We start from the raw sequence: 19,793 nt of genomic DNA, 5'->3' as shown, positions 1-19,793 counted from the left end.
ATAGTGAGAAACAGACAAAACTAAAACATCTTCCCCCACATCGTCCTTTTTCCCAGGCTTAACTTCACTCCTTCAGTCCCAACTCTTCAGCCCCCTCCCCTCCGAGTGGCACAGGGGATGGTGCCTGGGGGGTGTGCTCGGCCCATAACAGATCGTCTCTGCCACTTCTTCCTCCTCACAGCCCTCCAGGGGCTGCAGCGTGGAGATCTGCTCCGATGTGGTCCTTTACAGGCTGCAGGGGAACTTCTGCCCCGTGCCTGGAGCACCTCCTGCCCTCCTGCTGCACTGACCTGGGGTCCCAGGGCTGCTCCTCTCTCATCGCTCCTCACCTCTCACTGCCACTGTTTTTCCCTCGCAGCTCTGATAAGTAGATTCATATTCACATATTCACACACAGTGCATTACAGTAGTACCACCGATAATATGACAAAGTGCACAGCCACAGCAGAAATGATTTGTAAAACAAAATAGATATATGTTAGCTAAACATATAGCATAAGTAGTTTCAGTCAGCAAATATGGAAGCATTTTTAGGTACACAGTACTCTTATACTGTTATCCCCCTTTCACAGCTAGCCCACAGACCAGATCTAAATTATTTTATTGACAGTAATTTAACTTGAAGAATTATTTAAATCAAATGATAATAATTATTTAACTCTTATTGATTTAATTCAAAGAATTGTAATGAAGTGTTCTTAATTTAGATAGAGAAGAGGGCACATCTACATCACCTGCACTGGCTGGAGAACTGCATTAAAGACTGAGTGACTTGTTTTTAAGAAGAAAATGTCAGAATTTTTCATGGGCTTCGTCTCTTATTACACTTCCTACCTTATGCAAAGCTTGCACTTCACACAGGGCAGAATCCTCAGCGCTATCTTTTCCAGTTTGGGGCTGCTGAAAATCAGAATAAGGGAATGAAAAGTCGGAAAAGCATACTGGAGTACTAAAAAGAAAAACGCCACAGGATTTCTCTCCCGACTAGTATAAATCATTGTCACGATCAAACATGTGAAGTTGATGCCGTAGATGAAGAAGAAGGACAGAAGAGATTTCATGGCTTTGATGTGGGCAACCATGCTGAGATTCTTTGCTGAGCTTGTCTGCATATTGCGTTTGTGTCTCCAGAGAGAAAAGAGGAGGAGAAAGGGCAGAGAAGATGACTATCATGAATGCTATGGAAAACCCAAAGCCGCAGACATAAAAAAGAGAGGAATATTGTTTGTTCATTTTCTCATTCAGTTTCCTGAAATATTCTAGGGGGGTGGAACTGAGGTTGCAACAGCTCACTTCATTGGTAATGTCAAAGACAGGGCTACACATGATCAGGGACAAAACCATTGAACCCACCAGCAGCCACGGCACAATCCTGTCAATTTTTACTTTCAGGTAGATGAAGAAGGTGTGTCTGAAATTCGCGATTTTTACACAATAAAAAACGTACAGGCAGGTAGAAACCAAGAAGCTGGAAGAATTTGAAAAGCACAGAAGAGGTGCAAATATTCGGGTTACCCCGCTGATATAAATTTGCCAGTAAAATATCATTGAAGTAATGATATATGTCCATGTCACACACAAAAACCAAAACCTGGAACATCCCAGAAACAGCAAGATCTTCTCATTGGAGTTAAAGCTTTTCTTTTTAACCCAGGTAAAACAAGACACGGCCACAATGAAAGCATTGATCCACATGCCAGAAAAGGTCTGAAGTGTGATGATGACCATAACGGCGATATCGTATGAGGTGGCATTAAATTGCTGCTGAGAGTGGGAAGCTTCCATCCTGCACGACGGGTGGTGGACACGCAGGCTGCTGTGCCGATGCTCAGCACAGGATGGCAGATGCTGTTCCCTGAGCGTCACGTATGGGAACAGAAGTTTTATAGAGCTGCTGGCGGGGGCGGACCTTGGTGCTGCTCCTATTCAGAGCAGCGCAGGTGCAGGAATGTAAATGTGGCAGGTATTCCCTTACTTGGCATCGGTGCCTGTCTTCAATATTTGAATTTCAGCCCAGAGGAGCTGTGTTTGGTGACACAAACAATGTAGGTGCAGTTCCGCAGTTTTACTCTCCGAGGGCACCAAAATCCATCTTCATTTTCCCAGTGGTAACGCATTAATCATAAGTGAACAGACACGTGGTAGGGGGAAGGCAGTTCAGGATAAGCAGTAATTTCTTTTAAAGGCTTAAACTGAAGCATATGAAGGAAAGGGGCAAACATAAGCATGAGTCCTTGTGCCAGGGTTCAGAACCCACATGCCAAATACAGTCTCTGCTAGCAATGTGAGGAATTTAGGGGACGGGACCATACTGTGCTCCCTCCACCCTGAACTTCTCTCAAGCTTCCAAATGACTTTAGGTCCTGAAAACCTGTTTTGTTTTGGTTTGCTTTGTTTTGCTTTTTGTTTTCTAACAAGCAAGTTGCGGAAAGCTCTGTAGAGCACAGACTTCCTATAGACTTTGGGTGTGTAAAGAGTCTTCCCCACCGAGACCACAGTAACCAACCAAATCGTGGCTGATGTCGTGATGTAAGTAGAAAAAAATTAATCTCAACAAATAGCTACAAGGAATAAACCACCAGCATCTCCTCTTTTCAGAGTGAAGCACCTGTCTTCTGGGGGATACAAATGCAAACACCGCTCACGGAGTGTCACTATCACATGTTCCTATTTGCATTTTTTTCACTAAGACCTAGCTACAGTATTAACCTGTTGAAATGTTCTTGCACAAGTAAATCCATACCCTGGCCTGCTTCACCCTGGCCTGCGAGACTTGTGCCCACAGGGAAAGCCCTGGGGGGGATTCCCACGCAAAGCACTGGGAGCACGTGGCTTCATAGGCACGTCTGTGGGACCACGCCAGGACCCCTCATTGCACCCCTGTCCTGAGGGACAAACCCTTTGAGGTCTCCTGAAGAAACCCAAACTAGCATGCTTTGTTTGAACCTTATGGCCGATGTTCTGTTGATTACAAAAATAACACAAATTTTTAATTAAAGATGATGTTTTACCCCCAAAATCGCATATATAAAAGCTAAGTGTTTATGTGTTTGCATCAAGATGTTTCCAGAAATAAATAAAAACAAAAAACAAAACCCACCAACTAAATCTTTTTGTTAAAGTGAATTATTCATTCAAACTGCGAACCCTAAGCCTCTTGTCTTGAAGAGGGTGTTGCTTCCGTTCTCAGCAGCTTCATTGGCCTCATGTCAGGATGGGGCCAGGATGGTTTCTAAAGCAGAAAAAAAGTGAGATTGCCTCTGAAGAAGTCACAGAAATACTAAAGAGTTCGATATCTCCTGAATGCCACAAGGGTTAATGTGCCAAGACTAATTATTATGGGGAGGCAGATTGCTTATCAGTTTTTGCTTATGGCTATATATAAGATAAAAATCTGCTCTTCCTTTCAAAGTTCAACTTTTCTGATGGCTTATCAGTTCTTCTGAAGGTTAATCCCCCACAGGACGCTATATCTACACGGGCTGGTAGCACCAGATAGTCTTCTGAAATGGATCCCTGGAGGATATGCTGTTTCACAGCACTGGCTACCTGCTCCTTTGCCTTTACGGTATTCCCATCTTCTCCTCCATTTTCTGGCTCGTGATCAGGGTGAGATTTCACTGCATTTGTCTGTGATTTTGAAACCGTGCTTTCTGTGTTTCAGATCCAAAACTCTGTTGATGACAGAGGTAAGGACACTGTGTTTTTATATTAGGGGAAGATTATCAGTCATCACGTGGGGAATGACACCAATTCATGTTGTTTAGTGACTAATTTTTATTTATTTATTTATTTATTTTTTGCCAGTGTATGCTGTTGATGGAGGGCAGCTTAGAAAGGACATCCCAGAAATAAACTCAGGTAAGTCAGGACAGTAAGTAAGCGGAGTGCCGAGTTATTACAGAGATCTGAGCTAGCCTTTGGGCGACTACAAGTCTGGCAGATGTCAGGGGTCTGAAAGATCCCTCCTATGTGAGCAAAGTCCCCAAGATGTAAGTACTGCAGGATGATTAAAAATGTGTGGGATGACCCCTAGCTGTTTCTAGGGGGAAGGGAGGAGACCTCCCTTGTGGAGTCTGGTAACAGTTGGAGAAGACGGCAAGGCAGGAGCAGGGCATGGGGCAGAGGACAGAAAGGTCCATAAAGGTTCCTATTGGAAAGGGAAGATGGAAAGGCCAGGAAATTTCCATAAGGCTAATTTTGTAGGAAGCCCAATACCTTACTCTTAAATTTGGAAACATACTCAACGGCTCTTGGGCAAGGCTCAGCAACCTCTGTGCTGGACCAAACCTGCATCAACCCCTGCACTCTTCTGCCATACCACCACCAGAGAAACCTTGGCAGTGGCTCTAATTCGACTTCTGTTTTGTTGACGTGCATTCATCTTAAGTGAGCTGCTGGGTTTCACATCACCAGTGGCCAAGATACGAATCTTAAGTACCTTCAGCCGTGCCACAGGGCTTCAGCAGTGTTGCCTTGAGAGAGTTTTCATTTCCTGACATGGACTCTTATCTGCTTTATGCTCTGGCATTCGTTTCCTCTGATTTTGCTGACAGAACAGAGCACATGATGCTAGATTATTATTTTTCTTCTCTTTGTATATATGTGAGGAGAATAAGACATTTCTATAACAAAAGGTTATAGAAATAGGTTATAGATGAACTGTCTGTGCTGGGATTGTGCCTATACAAGGGCATTAAATAATTTTACATTAGTGGGACCATACAGTGGCTGGGGCTTGGACTCAAATTTGGACAGGGAATTTGGCACCTTAAAAAACTGAAAGTATGAAATAAGAGTCTCAAGTGCTGTGCTTTCAAAGCATGGTAGATGAGGATCAGCTGCTTAAATCAGAGGTGTCTGTTGCCAGCTCAAATCCATCTCCTGTGGCACCTGTAGAAGGGGAAGAAGCCTCCCAGACTCCGTATCTACCAGCCTATGTGGATATCTTGGATACCCTGGTGTGTCTTAAATGGCACCAGACACCTATGGTTAGGCAACTGGGTGGCTGCAGGTGTATCTGAGACATATAGCACATACATAGGGTAGGCATTTAGGTTGAATTGCTTGAATCTGAGCTTAGTTCAGGCTCAGGGGTCTGAAAAATAGGGATGAACCCCTTCCCTCTCCAGAATCCTTGTCTTTCTCCTTTGATCTTATGAGCATCCCAGATGATCAGTCTAGGTTAGCCAAGTCATCGGGCTATTAGATGCCTAACTTCTGGACAAATCCCATTTTACCTAAATATCCACAATGCTCTGAAGCCCATGGTGGGTTCAGGATACAAGTCTAGGAAAAAAAGTCTCCTCTCAGGTGTTATGAAATGGTTATGGAGATCTTCATTCAACCCCAAATCCTGCTTTGTTGCAGGTGGCGGGCTGGCATGCTGTAGGGTGTTGGTGGCTATTTGTTGCCCGTTTCTGGGCGGTTGCTGTTTACGGAGAGATGGGTTTGTTGTTGAGGCAGCCTCATGATAAATTGTGTGGTCTTTGAAAAAAACCCACCGTACTGCAGTTCTTGATGTGTTGCTCTGACCTAAATGGTTGTTTATCTCCTTTCAGAAACAGGAAGGCAGCTTTTTGAGGGTGATATTATCTTACCGGTAAGTGTTGCTCATCTAAACTAACACCACTAAGAGCGTGAGCTGGGCTAAAATGTTAACACCAGTATGTTAATATCATCCACAGCTGGAGAGGAACGCTCTAAGAAACAACTCCTACAGATGGAAATTTCCCATCCCCTACATCCTGGCTGACAGCCTGGGTAATAAGTCTTTTTATTGTAGTAGTGTTGTATGGCTTCCATTATATGTACTCTGGTTTTGTACAGCTCTCTGGGCTGCTTTTGTTTCATTTGCTATTGAGTTATGCCCTGTTAATGCTATGTTACTCCTGGCCAGACTGAGTGATGCAACTCTGCTCCAGCACATCTTGTTGTCAATGTGACAGTCCCAGTAATGAGCCTGATGCTAATTGAGCAGCTCATTTAACTAATATCAGTGTATCTGGCTGGGGTCTCCAGATAATGGAGTAAGGAAATCCTAATCTCAAGAACATGTGTGTTGATCTACTGCACCCTTCATGCCTTATCTCTTCGTAGCAGTCTCAGCTCCAGTCCCAGTCCAGGGAAATGCAGATATTTTATAAACGAAAATATTCAGAGCATTCTCCCTTCTTGTTTTCATCTAATTTTAGGTATTATTTAAAAGTTTGAGCAGTTCAGGTATAAAACAAATAGTAAAACAGTATTAAAATCCTATGGATCTCTCCTGCGTTTACCAGTCCCAAATTCGAAGTTTACAATACTCGACAGCTCAGATAATACAATGATGTGCACTAAAAGTACCTAGAAAAACCCAAGCAATGCCTCAGATGTCCAAAAGTCTGCTTTTTTTTTTTTTTTTTTTTTTGTTTTTGTTTGTTTTCCAGCTCGATCAGTTTGTCTAACAAAGATAATAAAATTATTATCTTTCCCTATGGGATCTGACAAAAGCTCTGATCCAAGTAGACATTTTTATACGTTTAGATTTCTAATGCATGCTTGTTCATATTTAGAATTACAGCTACTTATTCTTTTATAAAATAAGTACAACTGCTACTGCTATCCTCTGCTGTATCTTCCAGATCTGAATGCTAAAGGTGTTGTCCTGCAGGCGTTTGACATGTTCAGGCTGAAGTCCTGCATTGACTTCAAGCCCTATGAAGGGGAGCAGACTTACCTGAAATTTGAGAAGCTGGATGGGTAATTTTGTATTAACAGCCTGGCTTGTACCACCTTGTTGGATCTGATTTTCTTCTGATGAGGAGACTTTGCTTTCATTCTGGCTATTACACAGGGCATAAATACCTGAGCCACATTTCAGGCCCAGAGCTTATTTGCGTTATGCTGGAGCCAATGCAGACAGACTAACCAGGCAAAGGTGCTATCTGCATTTGATGTTCTCTTAATATAATATTTTATTATATATATATAATATAAATATAAATATATATATAATAACATGTAGTAATATACTATATTATAATATTATTGTATATGTATAGTATATATTATGATTATTATATAATATACATCATCTAATACTATATATTATAAATAATATATAAACGTATACATTAAATAATATATAAAGTATATATATTAATTATATGTAATGTAAATATATAATATCTATATAATATATTAATATAACATTTTATAATAATTTATTTCCGTTCATATCCTGGCTACTGAATTGAACCCCTTTCTCGGCATTCTTTCAGGGAAAACAATCAACTTCCTCCTGGTGTTTGTTAGGGGCAGGGGATGTCATCAGTGTCTTAGCATCAGCACGGGACGTGCTCCTTGCTTTTAGGGGCTGAACTGGGGGGGTACCCGACCAAACGTTGAACCCAGCACCTCCCACACTCTGCAGCTCACTGCGGGCTGCCTTGGCACTCGGTGGGGAGGAGGCGATTCTTCCAAGCCATAAACCCTCTTGCCTAAAATAGAAGTCTAAAATAGGTCTGATGGCTTACATCCCAAATGCCTGTAACCGTCCAGGGACTGTAAAGGTGCCAGGGAAGCTAACTCAGCAGCAGCTGCCAGCGCTGTGAGTGTCTGAAATTAGGTGGGGGACCTCCCTGCTCGCTGAGTAGGACAATCAGGAAGCTGGGGACAACAACTACTGTCCAGAAATCCCATGCAGATTAACAGCTCTATTCAATATAAATACAAATCATAGAAGGTATTATGAAAATGGGTGCAATATCTCAGTCTTTGCCTTACAGGTGCTGGTCTTATGTGGGGGATCTTCAGAGAGGCCAGACGGTGTCTATAGGAGAGAGGTGTGACTATAAAGCCACAGTGGAACACGAGGTCCTGCATGCCTTGGGATTCTACCACGAGCAATCCCGGACGGATCGTGATGACTATGTTCAGATATGGTGGGATGAAATTATTGAAGGTACAATGCAGGTCTGACACGCTTGAGAATTATCTGTAGATGCATGCCCCTTTTTCACCATGCTAAAATGTCTCTGGTTGAGAATGACTGCCTAGTTGTTGACAACTGGACCATTATTTAGCCACGGGTAAAGCATTTTGAAATGGTGTTATGTGGTAAGTTTTATTTCTGGTCTTGCCTAATCATGTGCATATGTTTTTGTCTAGGTTTTGCATATGCCTTTGACAAACACAGTGATAGTTTCCTTGATGATCTCAATACCCCGTATGATTATGAGTCAGTCATGCACTACGGACCATATTCTTTCAACATCAACAGCAACGTCCCTTCCATTACAACAAAAATTCCTGAATTTAATGAGATTATTGGGCAGAGGTTGGACTTGAGCAGGATTGACTTACTGAAGCTGAATCGCATGTACAACTGCAGTAAGTTCATCTTCTCACACATATACTTGAAAACCCTTTCTCAAGCTTCATGATAACGTGGATGGAGTCACATGAGAGGAGCAAGAACACTTCACTCTTGGGATCCTTTTACAGTGCTAAAAGAAACTATAGCTCTTATGCAGCAGTGAGCTCCGTGGTGGCTGGATTCCCATGTCATTACAGAACACCATTGGAGTGAATCAAGAGTCTTTTAATAGCTTTTGTTCACCCAGGCTTTTCCGTAAGATTACCTGTAAATAATAACAGTTTCCTTCATGGATGACGATCTCATGTTGTTGATGATAAAATCTTCGAACAATGAGAGTCTGAAATTAGGGCTTCTGAAGTCAGAGTACTTCAGTTTCCTTTTTCTGCCTACATGATGGTCGATAAGACAACTGGGGTCAGGAGCATGAATTGGGATAATCACTTTTCCAGCTTCACTTGCAAAGCATGAAAGTAAACATTCCAGATTTTGTACGGTACTGACTTACTGTTAACATATACCTGAACATTTCCAATAGCTTCAGCAGAACTACTTCTGATTTACACCCTGAAGTGAGAAATGGGCCACAGAACCTAGTCCCAACGGGCTTAGAGAAAATGATGAATATCTGAAAGGGAGAACTGGCATGCAGAGGCCAAGGTGGTTCATGCAAGGAAATATCCAGCTTAGATTGGGAAAAAGAGATAAGATGCTTCTTTTAGGGGAAAATATAATTTATGTGTGGTAACAGAGTGGTAGATGTGAAAGTCTGTGTAGTTTTCAGTTGTATTAAGAACGTATTTCATGAATTTAAATGCAGCACGTAAGCACACTGGAATGGGGCTAACAGGGCAAGGCTTTTTTGATATTAATGAACAAAACATATTTTACTCTGTTCTTGGCAGCTTCGAGCCTCACCTTCTTGGACCAGTGCTCCTTTGAATACACCAATATCTGTGGGATGGTGCAAAGTGGGCAAGATGATGCTGATTGGGACCACACATTGGGCAAATCAGGAGAAGAAGACCATACTTTGGTGGGAAACTGTGCAGGTAACAGATGTATTTTTTAGACTGTCATTAGAATTCACCGTGCTTTTATAAGATGTGAAAATGTAAGACGTGAAAATAAGATGTGAGATGGACAGAGGTAATTAAGTCTTTAGAAATACCCTACTATTAATGTTAATCAATATATTCATGATGCTAAACATGACTCTCGAATTTTCAGATGGAAAGACTAATCATTTTCATATGAAATCTTTAACCCTTCCTTAAATCTCTTCTCGATATCATAACATCATGGAGAAATGAGAGTTTGAGATTTAGCTGCTGCAAGTTGGTAGCAGTTCCATTGAAATTCAGGGAGCTCCACCCATTTCCCACAGCTGACTTTGGTGAAACTCCACCCAATTAAGTCAGATGAGACTCTCCTCCTTTTATGCATATATTACCGTATTTTGAGTTGGTTTTTATTTTTTAACTGAAGCTAAGAAACACTTCCCCTTTGTACAGGAGTTCACTTCAGGCATCTTTGCAGAAGTCTATGCACAGGCAAATATCACAAAACACAGATCCTGTTTATAAACAAATTCCAATATTGAAACCAGTCCGGGACCATCAGAACAGGGAGCTGAGTTTCAGCAGTGTGTCGCGGAGCAGGAAAAAACACCCCCAGGAGAATTCTTCGAGGGAGGCGTGCTGCGTGATGCACAGCCACATCAGGAAGGTGGAGCTGCTGCTCGCTCCCAGCCTGTTCAAGCTGCACCACGCAGGGAGGCTGAAGAATTACCTGAGAAACAACCCGGCAGTGATTAACCCTCTTCCGAGGACGGTGTTGTACAGGGTCCTTTTGATCAGGGCTTTGGCTCTGATGCACCCATTTAAACATATATTGAACAAATACAAGTGTATTGAGCTCTGCAGTGTTTTGCTTGCTGTCAGGATACAGGAATTGTGCAGGGTTCTGTTGTTTTCAAAGGCAGCGGGGGAAAAATTAGACACTGCAGGGGTGTGTCGCATAGACAGTCCCCAAATCCTCTAGCAAAAAAGCTTCTTATGAAAGTCACAGGCATGAGCCCAGCCTGTCTGGGTACAAGCGGTCAGTTAGGCACATCTTCTTCCCAAAATGCAAGTTGTGGTTGCTCACAAAAGTCCCTCGTGGTGCAAGAGAGGAAAAAAAAATACCGAATAGAAGTGAAAGTCATTTCTGTGGGACTTGTTCCAAGGGAGGAGACAGCAAAAGATGGCTCTGGGAGGTCACGGATCATGTTTGTTGCCAAATGCTGTGTTTGGCTACAGCCTGTAGATTCTGTGGCTGTAGGAAATTTGCTCAGTGAGAGGGAGAGCAGGCAGGTAGCAGGCTGGGCGAGGGGATGTGGCTGCTCTCGGCTCACGTGTGGGTTTGTATCAGCCTGGGCAAGAGGGCAGATGTGCAGCCGGTGTAAGGCAGAATGCAAAAACCAGCACTTGGAAGACCCACCGTGCAAAATGAATCGGAGGCTGGCTTGCTGGCAAGGAAAGAGAAATTTCTTCTTTCTAGAGAAACAAGCCTGGCTGGCTGTTGCTCGCTGGGCTGCTGCTTGCGGTTTGCTGACAGCGTGCGGGCTCTGGCTGTGTGATGGTGCATGTGGCAGAGGAGCTGACAGCGGCTTCCTGCCACTTGTGGCTGCTGACAGACAGCTAACTGCTCGGCTCCGAGCAGGGGGAGGGAAAAAGAAAGAAGGTTTGGAGCCTAAGCAGTCTGCCTTACAAGTTTCCCAAGAAGAAAGGGTCACAGCTGGTGGGAAATGGGGAGCTTGCTTGGGAATCTGAAGGGGAACTGAGTGCAGAAGGCCAGCAGTGCTGGTGGGAGCAGATCCAGGCGCGGGCATGCAGCTGGGATCAGCACTGGAGCTCACAGCAGCATCAGGCAGCAATTCCAGAGCCTTCTCCATGTGGTCCCTGCTGCTTGCATCGCTCGGCTCCTGGACAGAAAACTGCAAACCCATAGACGCAGCCCCAGTGTACTTGGAAATGCCCAGAGAGATGCAGCTGGAAAATGCATCCCCTGTAGGAAGGGGATGTGTTGAGGCTGTTAGGTGAAGCTGGTGGCCAGCGTTGCTCAGGCACCTTCAAGAAGCTGATTAAAATCGGAATTTATAGATTAGGACTGATCCAGAGGCGGCCAAGCTTTGTAACCAGATCAATGAGTTGGACAAGGTACCACTCTGGCCCACAGATAGAACTGCAGACGAAATATGAAAGAAAGGAAATAAATATTACTAGTTCTTTACCCACAGAAGAAAGCAGATAAGGCTTTAGATGCTTTTATGGGGGAGTCTGATCTGTCAATAGAGGGCTAACCAGGCACGGTTTCCAGGAAAGCCTCAGACTGAAGCCCTTGTCCTGACAGGACCCTTCCAATGCATTCCTAGTTTGTCTTCCAAAAAATCCCTGGCCGAGTGCATTCACTTACATTTGCACGTTGACAGGACTGGTGTGTGTATGGTTAGTACTTGATTTCTAAAGAACAGAACCAAACGTGCACCCTACCTAATCAACCGAACTAGTTTGCAAGTCATATTTCAATGCATTTTCATTTCAATACTGATTTGCAATGTAGGGAGAATTCTTTTCTACTGATTTTTTTTTCCTTTGAAAATAACTTTCTAGCTCTCACGATTGGAAACTGCGCTAAAGTTTATTTAACAGTCATTTCATTACTGAATGGACCAAAATGTTTCATCACAACACTTTTTTGTGCTTAACAGATAGAGGATATTTCATGCGCTTCGATACAAAACCGGGACATGCTGGTCAGGCAGCTCTTCTGGAATCTCGCATCCTTTATCCTAGGAGGAAAGAGAAATGCCTTCAGTTTTTCTACAGGTTAAACGGAAGTCCACAAGATAAACTAGTAATCTGGGTTAAGAAAGACGATGGAACTGGGAGCGTTAGGAGGATGGAAAAGCTGCACACTATTACAGGTAAGTGAAAGTGTTTTTTCATATCTGAAGTGCTGGCAAACATTGAGGCAAGACAACACTGGCATGGTTTATCGTATGAAAGTGCCCAGTGTAAATCCAACCTTTATTTGCTTCAATTGAGTAACTCCAGATTTAGTGCCCGTGAGAACAAAATGTGGCCCAGAGGCAGAGTCCTTAAGACAATTCCTGCATTAGCGTGGGTGCCGGGCATCACTCACCATCCAAACAGATCACAGGGAGCTTGAGGAAGACACAGTTTGATTTAGGGCCATGTCCTGGACTTCCCTTTCTCACATATTTTTATTTTCCCCTCCAGCCGATGGAGAACATCACTGGAAATTGGCCAACATTCCCTTCAGTGTCCAAACCAAATTCCGCTATGGGTTTCAGGGCATCAGAGGAGATCCAGCCACGTCTGCAGGCGGGATTGCCATCGATGACACCAGCCTGACGGAGACAAACTGCCCCACCAATATCTGGCACATCAGGAACTTCACATCCCTTTTTAACAGGACGTCTAAAGGCGATTACATCGTGAGCCCCGTGTTTTACAGTTCGGAAGGCTATGCCTTTGCTTTGCAGCTGTATCCTCACGGGAGAAATTCATCGCCCTACGTGAACTACATGGGGATCACTTTCCATCTCTGCAGCAGTCAGAACGACGGCCTTCTGGAATGGCCGGCCGGCCACAGACAGGTCATCTTGTCTGTTCTGGATCAAGACCCTGATGTAATCCACAGGATGTCCCTCAGCCTTAGCTTTACTACAGACCCAAAGCAGCTAGTGTACGGTAAGTCAGAGCGCTTCAGGGAGAAACATGCAAATGCAGCGGTTTTGTCAAGCTGGAGGAAAGTGTTGAAAGCTGAGAGACTGAGATAGATTTGTCCTGCATGTGACACTACTGCTTTTACTGGAGATCGGTTTTTAATTACTTGTATATTTTTGCATAACAGGCAGAAATGACACCCTGCAGTGGGACAAGCCATCTATCACGGGAAGTTTCTCTTCTGCCTGCAACTGTTACATGAGCCCAGGTGTTGGCTGGAATACGTTCCTGACACACAGGGAGCTGCACTGGAAAAAATTCCTCAAAAATGACGATCTTTTCATTTTTGCTGATTTTGAAGGTACAGTATCATATCATTAGAATCCCAACTGGAACAGAGTAAGTAAATACTCTTCTGTTTATAAGGAAAGCATAAAAGATGAGGGTGATAGGCGAACCTCTGGAACCATCTATTTTAGGATCATGACTTTTAAATGCCTAGTGATTTGAGGTGCCTGGATTTTTGAATACCCAGTACAAACCCCTTTGGATAATTTTGATTCTCTTATCCCAGAAGATTAGATTTTCAGGTCAGATTATACTTCCATGTCTTGAAGATCAGCCTTCTTAATGGTGTTGCTATTTGCAACCACTCCCACTCCACTTTCTACTTAAGAAAATTGTGGTTTGAAAATGAAGTGGTTCTTTTTGGACCATGAAAAATTAGCAGAAGGAGTTTTTGATCCAAAGCTTTTCTCCCAAGGATCTATTTTTTGCCACGAATGTGTGTAACTGCTCTGCTCTGCCGAAGGAGGTGGGAAGCCTCTGGTGCAGGCAGCAGCCTGGTTGGCAGGTACCCCCCTGAGAAGGCCAAAGAGACGGTGCATGCCCATCCTCTGTGACACAGCCACACCTCAGACGGCTGTGTTCATCTTGCCTCACTCTAGGTGTCTAAAATGAACTTTCTGGACTCTCTGGTGGGTCATTTGAGAGTAACGGATACTTCTGGAGAGCAGTTAACCCATCCCAAGACAGTTGTGATTAACTACTCTCCTGATCCGTTGATCTCCACTGGATACAAAGGGATCCATCACTGACATCACTCTTCTGATGTGAGTTTCTTTCAGAAAATGTCAGTGCCTGGAAAGTGGGAACAGTGTATAAGTAAACAATCATTAAACCAGATCTGACCCTGTTACACTGGTTGTAGCACTTGTCTTGGATAGGAGAAGACAGCTGGGAGTATGCTGTGATGATCCAGAATCGCTCCAGGTGGCCAAAGGCTGTGAAAACCAGGCTTTGAACTTTTCTGGCAGGAGGATTTCTCCCTGGCTCTTCACAAAAAAAAAAAACCTATGCAAAGTTCTTGTTTTCATTCCAGCAGAGAATGGAAACACTTTTGAAACTGCAAGAGCTTTGGCAGAATGGGAAAGCTGCTTTCCGTGAATCTTTAACCAGGAACATGTGCTGCCTAATAAAAACGCTGAGGGCAGGCTACAGAAGCAGCATACAGCAGCATGCAGGACGGTCCAGCCTTCCCGCAGGTTATGTAGGGCATTCAGCAACTCTTCCAAGTCCCTGTTAGCAACAACAACAAAAAAGCAGCCGAGGCCTCATTGTATTTTCCCTGACAGTGTTTTGTACCAGGAGCAAATCACTGAGGGTTGTTCAGGCCCACTGTGTGATAGGGGTGCCAGTGTGCCTGAAAGCATTTGCAGCTGCTAGGTGAAATTGTAGTTAAGAAATTGAAAGCTTTGTTAGAAGACTGTGTTTAGGCTCCAATTACAAACTTGTTCAGAATAATTTATAGACATTAAAACTATTATGCTCCGGTCTCAGTGTGCAGGCTCTGCTTTTCAACATTTGTTTTGACACCAGGGTGCCTAAAAGCTCAGGGGCAGTGTTACATTGCCCTCTGATGAAAGTTGGAGGTAGTCTCTGTATAACCACTGAGGGTCTACCCCATACCTCCCAATTCAGAGCAGGCCTTTCTCCCTCTCTCCTCAGCTCCCAGCCCTGTTTCACATCACCTGTGGCCCAAGCCCTTTACCCTATCACCCCAGTCTCCTCCAGGTCACCAGTCTCAGGATCCCCTTGAGAAGGGCATGGACTAGAGCTCCACGCACGCCTGCTGCTCTCTGCCACGCCAGTTTCCCCTCCCAGCTGCCTCGCTTGGTGCTGCTGTAGCCTCTGGAGCTATTTGGATGAATTATTGTTGCTTCTTTACTTGGCCCCCAAAGTAGCCTGGAAGTCAGCCCAACACAGCTGATAGAACTGTACTATATACACCATGCACTGAATTCATACCTTTCCTTGTCTTTTTCTGCAGATCTCACTCCTCTGATTGCAACTGAAGTTCCAGTCCGTCCTTGAAATGCTCTCAGCCTCTTCACTACAAGTACAAGCAGTAATTCATGACAGATAAAATATATTACTTCACCAAACACATATATTCCGTGGCTTCTGTATTTTAAGACTTTGAACTATTCTTCCCTGCTAGTTTTAAGACCCACACACCCCCCACAGATAAATTTGGCCCAAGCAGAAAATTGCTTCTCAATTATATCCAGTCTTTTTTCTTCCTAGGTTTCATTCTTTCTGTTTATCTTCACTGTTAGCAATGTTTCCTTCCCAGTTCTTGAGTCTGAAGTCTCTCTGTCCAGCCTTGCCTAGCCAAAACCACCACTGCTTTACTTTCCAAGATCCTGTTCCAGGGTTTTCCTTCGCTCCCCATGGCCATTATGACTTCCTCAGGTCCAGCTTTTGATAATGCTCACTCATAAGTATTCAGCTTGTTTGTTTACTGCTTAAAGAACAGCATGCTTCCCTACCTTCCTCTGTGTCTGGACCCAATTCAACATTATTGAGAAGTTTTCATGAAAGCAGAACGGGAATTTGGTTGGATCTGGGGGCGCATTTGGGGATGCATATGTTGTGCATACAAGATTATATTGCATTAGTATAACCTCAGATGTCTGCATAACCATCGTCCTCTACAAACTGAAGAACATGCCTGTAGAATGGCTTATCTTTAGACATACTCCTTAGTTTCTTGGATGGAGTTGAAGTTAAGGAGACTCAAATCTGATTGTTCTTCAGACCACTTTGATTTTGCTTCAGGTTTTTGTTCTTTTCTTATGCCTTGCCGCATATCTACAAATCACAACCACTGTGCTCTCTTTTGACTCTCTTTGCTTGTCTGTGAAAAGTTTTTACATGATGTATCTTGGGACATGCTTCTCATTTACTAGCCACGTGCCCTGTTTTTCTTAGGTATCAGTGTTCTTTCAAATAAGAGTTCGTAAAAGCAAGTATTGAGGAAGAGCCATGTACCTTAGCTGAAAGGTCAGCCGTATCCTGGGCTGAACCAAAAGCAGCGTGGCCAGCAGGGTGAGGGAGCAGATTACCTCTGCTCTGCTCTCGTGAGATCCCACCTGGAGCCCTGCACTGAGCTTTGGGGCCCCCAGCACGACAAGGACATGGACCTGTTGGAGCGGGTCCAGAGGAGGGCCACAAGGATGATCAGTGGCTGGAGCACCTCCCTTGTGAAGACAGGCTGAGGGAGTTGGGGTTGTTCAGCCTGGGGAAGAGAAGGCTTTGGGGATATCTTACAGCAGCCTTCCAGTGCCTAAAGGGGGCCGCAGGAAAGCTGGGGAGCGACTCTGTCAGGGGGTGCAGCGATAGGACAAGGGGGAATGGCTTTAAACAGGAAGAAGGTAGGTTTAGATTAGATATATAAAAGAAATTCTTTACCGCGAGGGTGGTGAGGCACTGGAACAGGTTGCCCAGAGAAGCTGGGCAGCTGAGCTCCACCACAACTGCTCTCTTGCTCCCCTTCCTCAAAGGGAAAGGGGAGAAAATACAATGGAAAGGGCTCAAGGTTTGAGATAAGGACAGGGAGATTACTCAGCAATTACCGACACAGGCAAAACAGACTCAGCACAGGGAGATTAATGAAATTTATGACCTATTACTAACAAGCTAGAGCAGTGAGAAACAACAACAAAAAACAGACCAAAACCACCACCTTCCTATCCACCCTTTTCCACCTCCTCCCCCTGAGCAACGCAGGGGAACGGGGAATGGAGGCTGCGGTCAGTCCCTGACGCTTCGTCTCTCCGTCTCCGCCGCTCCCTCACAGTCCCTCCCTGCCCCTGCTCCCCGTGGGGTCCCTCCCACGGGATGCCGTCCTTCCCGAACTGAGCCTGCGGGGGCTGCCCACAGGCAGCAGCTCTTCAAGAACTGCTCCCACACGGCTCCGTACCACGGGGTCCGTCCCCCAGGAGCAAACTGCTCCAGCACGGGGCCCCCACGGGCGGCAGCTCCCCCCAGACCCCCTGCTCCTGCGTGGGCTCCTCTCCACGGGCTGCAGCTCCGGCCCGGGGCCTGCTCCTGCGGGGGCTCTCCATGGGCCGCAGCCTCCTCCAGGCCACGTCCACCTGCTCCACCGGGGGCTCCTCCACGGGCTGCAGCGTGGAGATCTGCTCCGTGTGGGACCCATGGGCTGCAGGGGGACAGCCTGCTCCACCAGGGGCCTCTCCACAGGCCGCAGGGGAACTTGTGCTGCCTGCCTGGAGCACCTCCTGCCCTCCTGCAGCACTGACCTGGGGGCTGCAGGGCTGCTTCTCACTCCTCACTCTCACAGCTGCTGTGGTGCAGCAGTTTTGTTTTTCCCTTTCTTAAATCTGCTCTCACAGAGGTGCAAACAACATCGCTCCCTGGCTCGGCGCTGGCCAGCAGCGGGTCCCTTTGGATCCATCTGAAACTGTCCCTTATCTAACGTGGGGCGGCTTCTGGATTCTTCCCACAGAGGCCACTGCTGCAGCCCCCCTGCTACCAAAACCTTGCCATGTAAACCCAATACAAAGGGGAAATAATAATGCAGAGCCTATGTGAGGTCTGCAACTTTCTGGAGCCTTTCTCAGTTAGCCCATAAGTCCTCCCTGACCCGTGTCCCCTCAGGAATACAGCAAAGTGTGAGACAAAAGTTTTCCCTCTCTGAAACACCCTAGGAAAGAAAGGAGCATCAAGCTTGAATACCAGGAATCTACTGATGTATGTGAAGGTGTTGCATTTGAAATCTTGACCTTGTACATGCAGTTTCTAGTTTGGAAATCCACGCTCTGATATTTTGTTTTTAGTCTCAAATGTGATTTGAAGCTCTGGAGGGCAGGGTTAGCATGTTTTGCGCTGGGCCATCAGTCCTGGGATTGGATCAGCCATGGGAAAATGCTGTCAGGGTGTACATAATGATATGTCTTCTATCTCTAATCTTTACAATGTCATGTTAATTATTAATTTATTCTAATATCACCAGAGTGCGATAAACTCAATAATTCTCCTTAAGCACATGGCTTTGATTCCAGTGCTGCTGAGATCGTAATGCTGACAGAGAGCAAAACACAGTGGAAGGAGTCAGGGACTTGGGCCAGATCGAGGTCTTCTCACACAAAGTCTGTGTGAGCCTTTCACCACCTGCACTTAACACAAGAAGTTATCACATTCCTCTCTAACAGTCCTCCCAAGTGGACTTGGGTAAATGATAGCCACAATGCTATCACATGCCATTAGGAAGGAAATCTTGCTTTTATAACGTTACAAAGGTGGGAAGTTCAACGCTGGTTGGCTGATGTTCTGTGGGAAGCTCAGCAGCATGCCCTATATATTGCAAGAGGTGAGGGGGACCAGCTTCTATTTCCATTGCAAAAATGGGCTCCAGCAGCTTCGTGCTCTGCCTAGCACTTCTGTTATCTTATGCATATGGTACTCCAGTCTCTGTAAGTAGAAACCTGATTTCTACAGGCTCCTGTCAGTCCGGAGACATCCCATACCTTATACTGGCTGTATTTTATTCTCTTTCAGGTCGGGCATCTCTCCGGTGAAGCTGGTAAGTGCTCTGTGAGTTGTTTTGAGTTTTGAAGCATTTTCTTTTGCCTGCTGTGTACCACCACATCTGAACACATGTTTTGTCTGTCTTGCAGCTGAAGATGCTGATGCTGGTGAGATAATCAAAGACATTCCAGACATAAACTTAGGTAAGTTCACGTCTAAATTCTCTTCCAGTCCTGAACCTACCAGTGCCTTCTCCTTGGTGACCAATGGTGTGGATGGGAATGGCACCAAGCTGCTCCAGGGGAGGGTCAGACTAGGTATTAGGAAAAAATTCTGTATTGTGAGGGTGGTCGAAGACTGGAACAGGCTTCCTAGAGAGGTGGTTGATGCCCCATGGCTGCCAGTGTTCAATAGGCATTTGGAAAATGCCCTTAATAACAGACTTTAAATTTTGGTTACCTGTGAGGTGGTCAGGCAGTTGGACTTGATGACCTTTGAAAGTCCCTTCCAACTGACCTACTCCTATTCTATTCTGTTCTGTTCTGTTCTATATTGTGAGCAAAATGGTGAAGTTTCAGGTCTCTCGTGGGTGAAATTGTGGTTTAGACAGACCGCAACTCTATATAAGCAAACAATGTAGACGCCTTTTACTTCTGAAGTTTGGACAGACCCCTGGTGTTAAGAAAGTAACACATTTTATGAATTGAAAGGCTCTGGAGTCCCCCCCCCATCTATATATTTTTTTTGTAAAGATCTACAAACTAGACAATAGCTTTGATATTTTCTTGAGCATCTATATAAGAGGCAAGGAAATCAAAAGGAAAAGACCCAACACATTGTACAGTCTTCGTCTACTTTTTTAGTGTCCT

General features: G+C 44.8%; 3 protein-coding genes across 5 annotated transcripts in view; 2 read left to right on the top strand and 1 right to left on the bottom strand.

Annotated features, from left to right (window-relative positions):
* Positions 1–558: 558 nt before the first annotated feature.
* On the bottom strand, positions 559–1,875 carry LOC106038161 (taste receptor type 2 member 40-like). Its single transcript, XM_013184457.3, is given in 2 exon segments — positions 559–1,151; positions 1,153–1,875. Coding segments are annotated over 2 exon segments (954 nt in total). The 5' UTR covers positions 1,786–1,875; the 3' UTR covers positions 559–830.
* A 1,463-nt stretch (positions 1,876–3,338) lies between these two features.
* Positions 3,339–19,793, top strand: part of LOC106038157 (meprin A subunit alpha-like) — a 16,867-nt gene continuing 412 nt past the window's right edge. Inside the window, exons 1-15 of the mRNA XM_013184452.3 lie at positions 3,339–3,568; positions 3,665–3,689; positions 3,808–3,861; positions 5,562–5,602; positions 5,688–5,763; positions 6,624–6,741; positions 7,770–7,945; positions 8,152–8,373; positions 9,265–9,411; positions 12,111–12,326; positions 12,643–13,116; positions 13,280–13,453; positions 15,422–18,766; positions 18,955–18,979; positions 19,074–19,127. Coding sequence (XP_013039906.3) covers positions 3,509–3,568; positions 3,665–3,689; positions 3,808–3,861; positions 5,562–5,602; positions 5,688–5,763; positions 6,624–6,741; positions 7,770–7,945; positions 8,152–8,373; positions 9,265–9,411; positions 12,111–12,326; positions 12,643–13,116; positions 13,280–13,453; positions 15,422–15,465 — 1,827 coding nt within the window. The 5' untranslated portion in view covers positions 3,339–3,508 and the 3' untranslated portion in view covers positions 15,466–18,766; positions 18,955–18,979; positions 19,074–19,127. The remainder of the gene's footprint in view (positions 3,569–3,664; positions 3,690–3,807; positions 3,862–5,561; positions 5,603–5,687; positions 5,764–6,623; positions 6,742–7,769; positions 7,946–8,151; positions 8,374–9,264; positions 9,412–12,110; positions 12,327–12,642; positions 13,117–13,279; positions 13,454–15,421; positions 18,767–18,954; positions 18,980–19,073; positions 19,128–19,793) is intronic.
* MEP1A (meprin A subunit alpha) overlaps positions 18,731–19,793 on the top strand; it is a 15,227-nt gene continuing 14,164 nt past the window's right edge. For 2 of the 3 annotated variants that reach the window (XM_066995048.1, XM_013184454.3), the window contains exons 1-3: positions 18,801–18,869; positions 18,955–18,979; positions 19,074–19,127. In XM_066995048.1, the coding sequence (XP_066851149.1) occupies positions 18,801–18,869; positions 18,955–18,979; positions 19,074–19,127 (148 nt within the window). Of the gene's footprint in view, positions 18,767–18,800; positions 18,870–18,954; positions 18,980–19,073; positions 19,128–19,793 lie in introns of those variants that run through there. The other variant, XM_066995047.1, reaches the window with a different exon arrangement.

This window comes from Anser cygnoides, chromosome 3, assembly GCF_040182565.1.
Source record: "Anser cygnoides isolate HZ-2024a breed goose chromosome 3, Taihu_goose_T2T_genome, whole genome shotgun sequence".
NCBI classification, from domain to species: domain Eukaryota; kingdom Metazoa; phylum Chordata; class Aves; order Anseriformes; family Anatidae; genus Anser; species Anser cygnoides.
The sequence above is the reverse complement of the archived record's forward strand: the minus strand, read 5'-3'. Positions and strand labels throughout refer to the sequence as shown.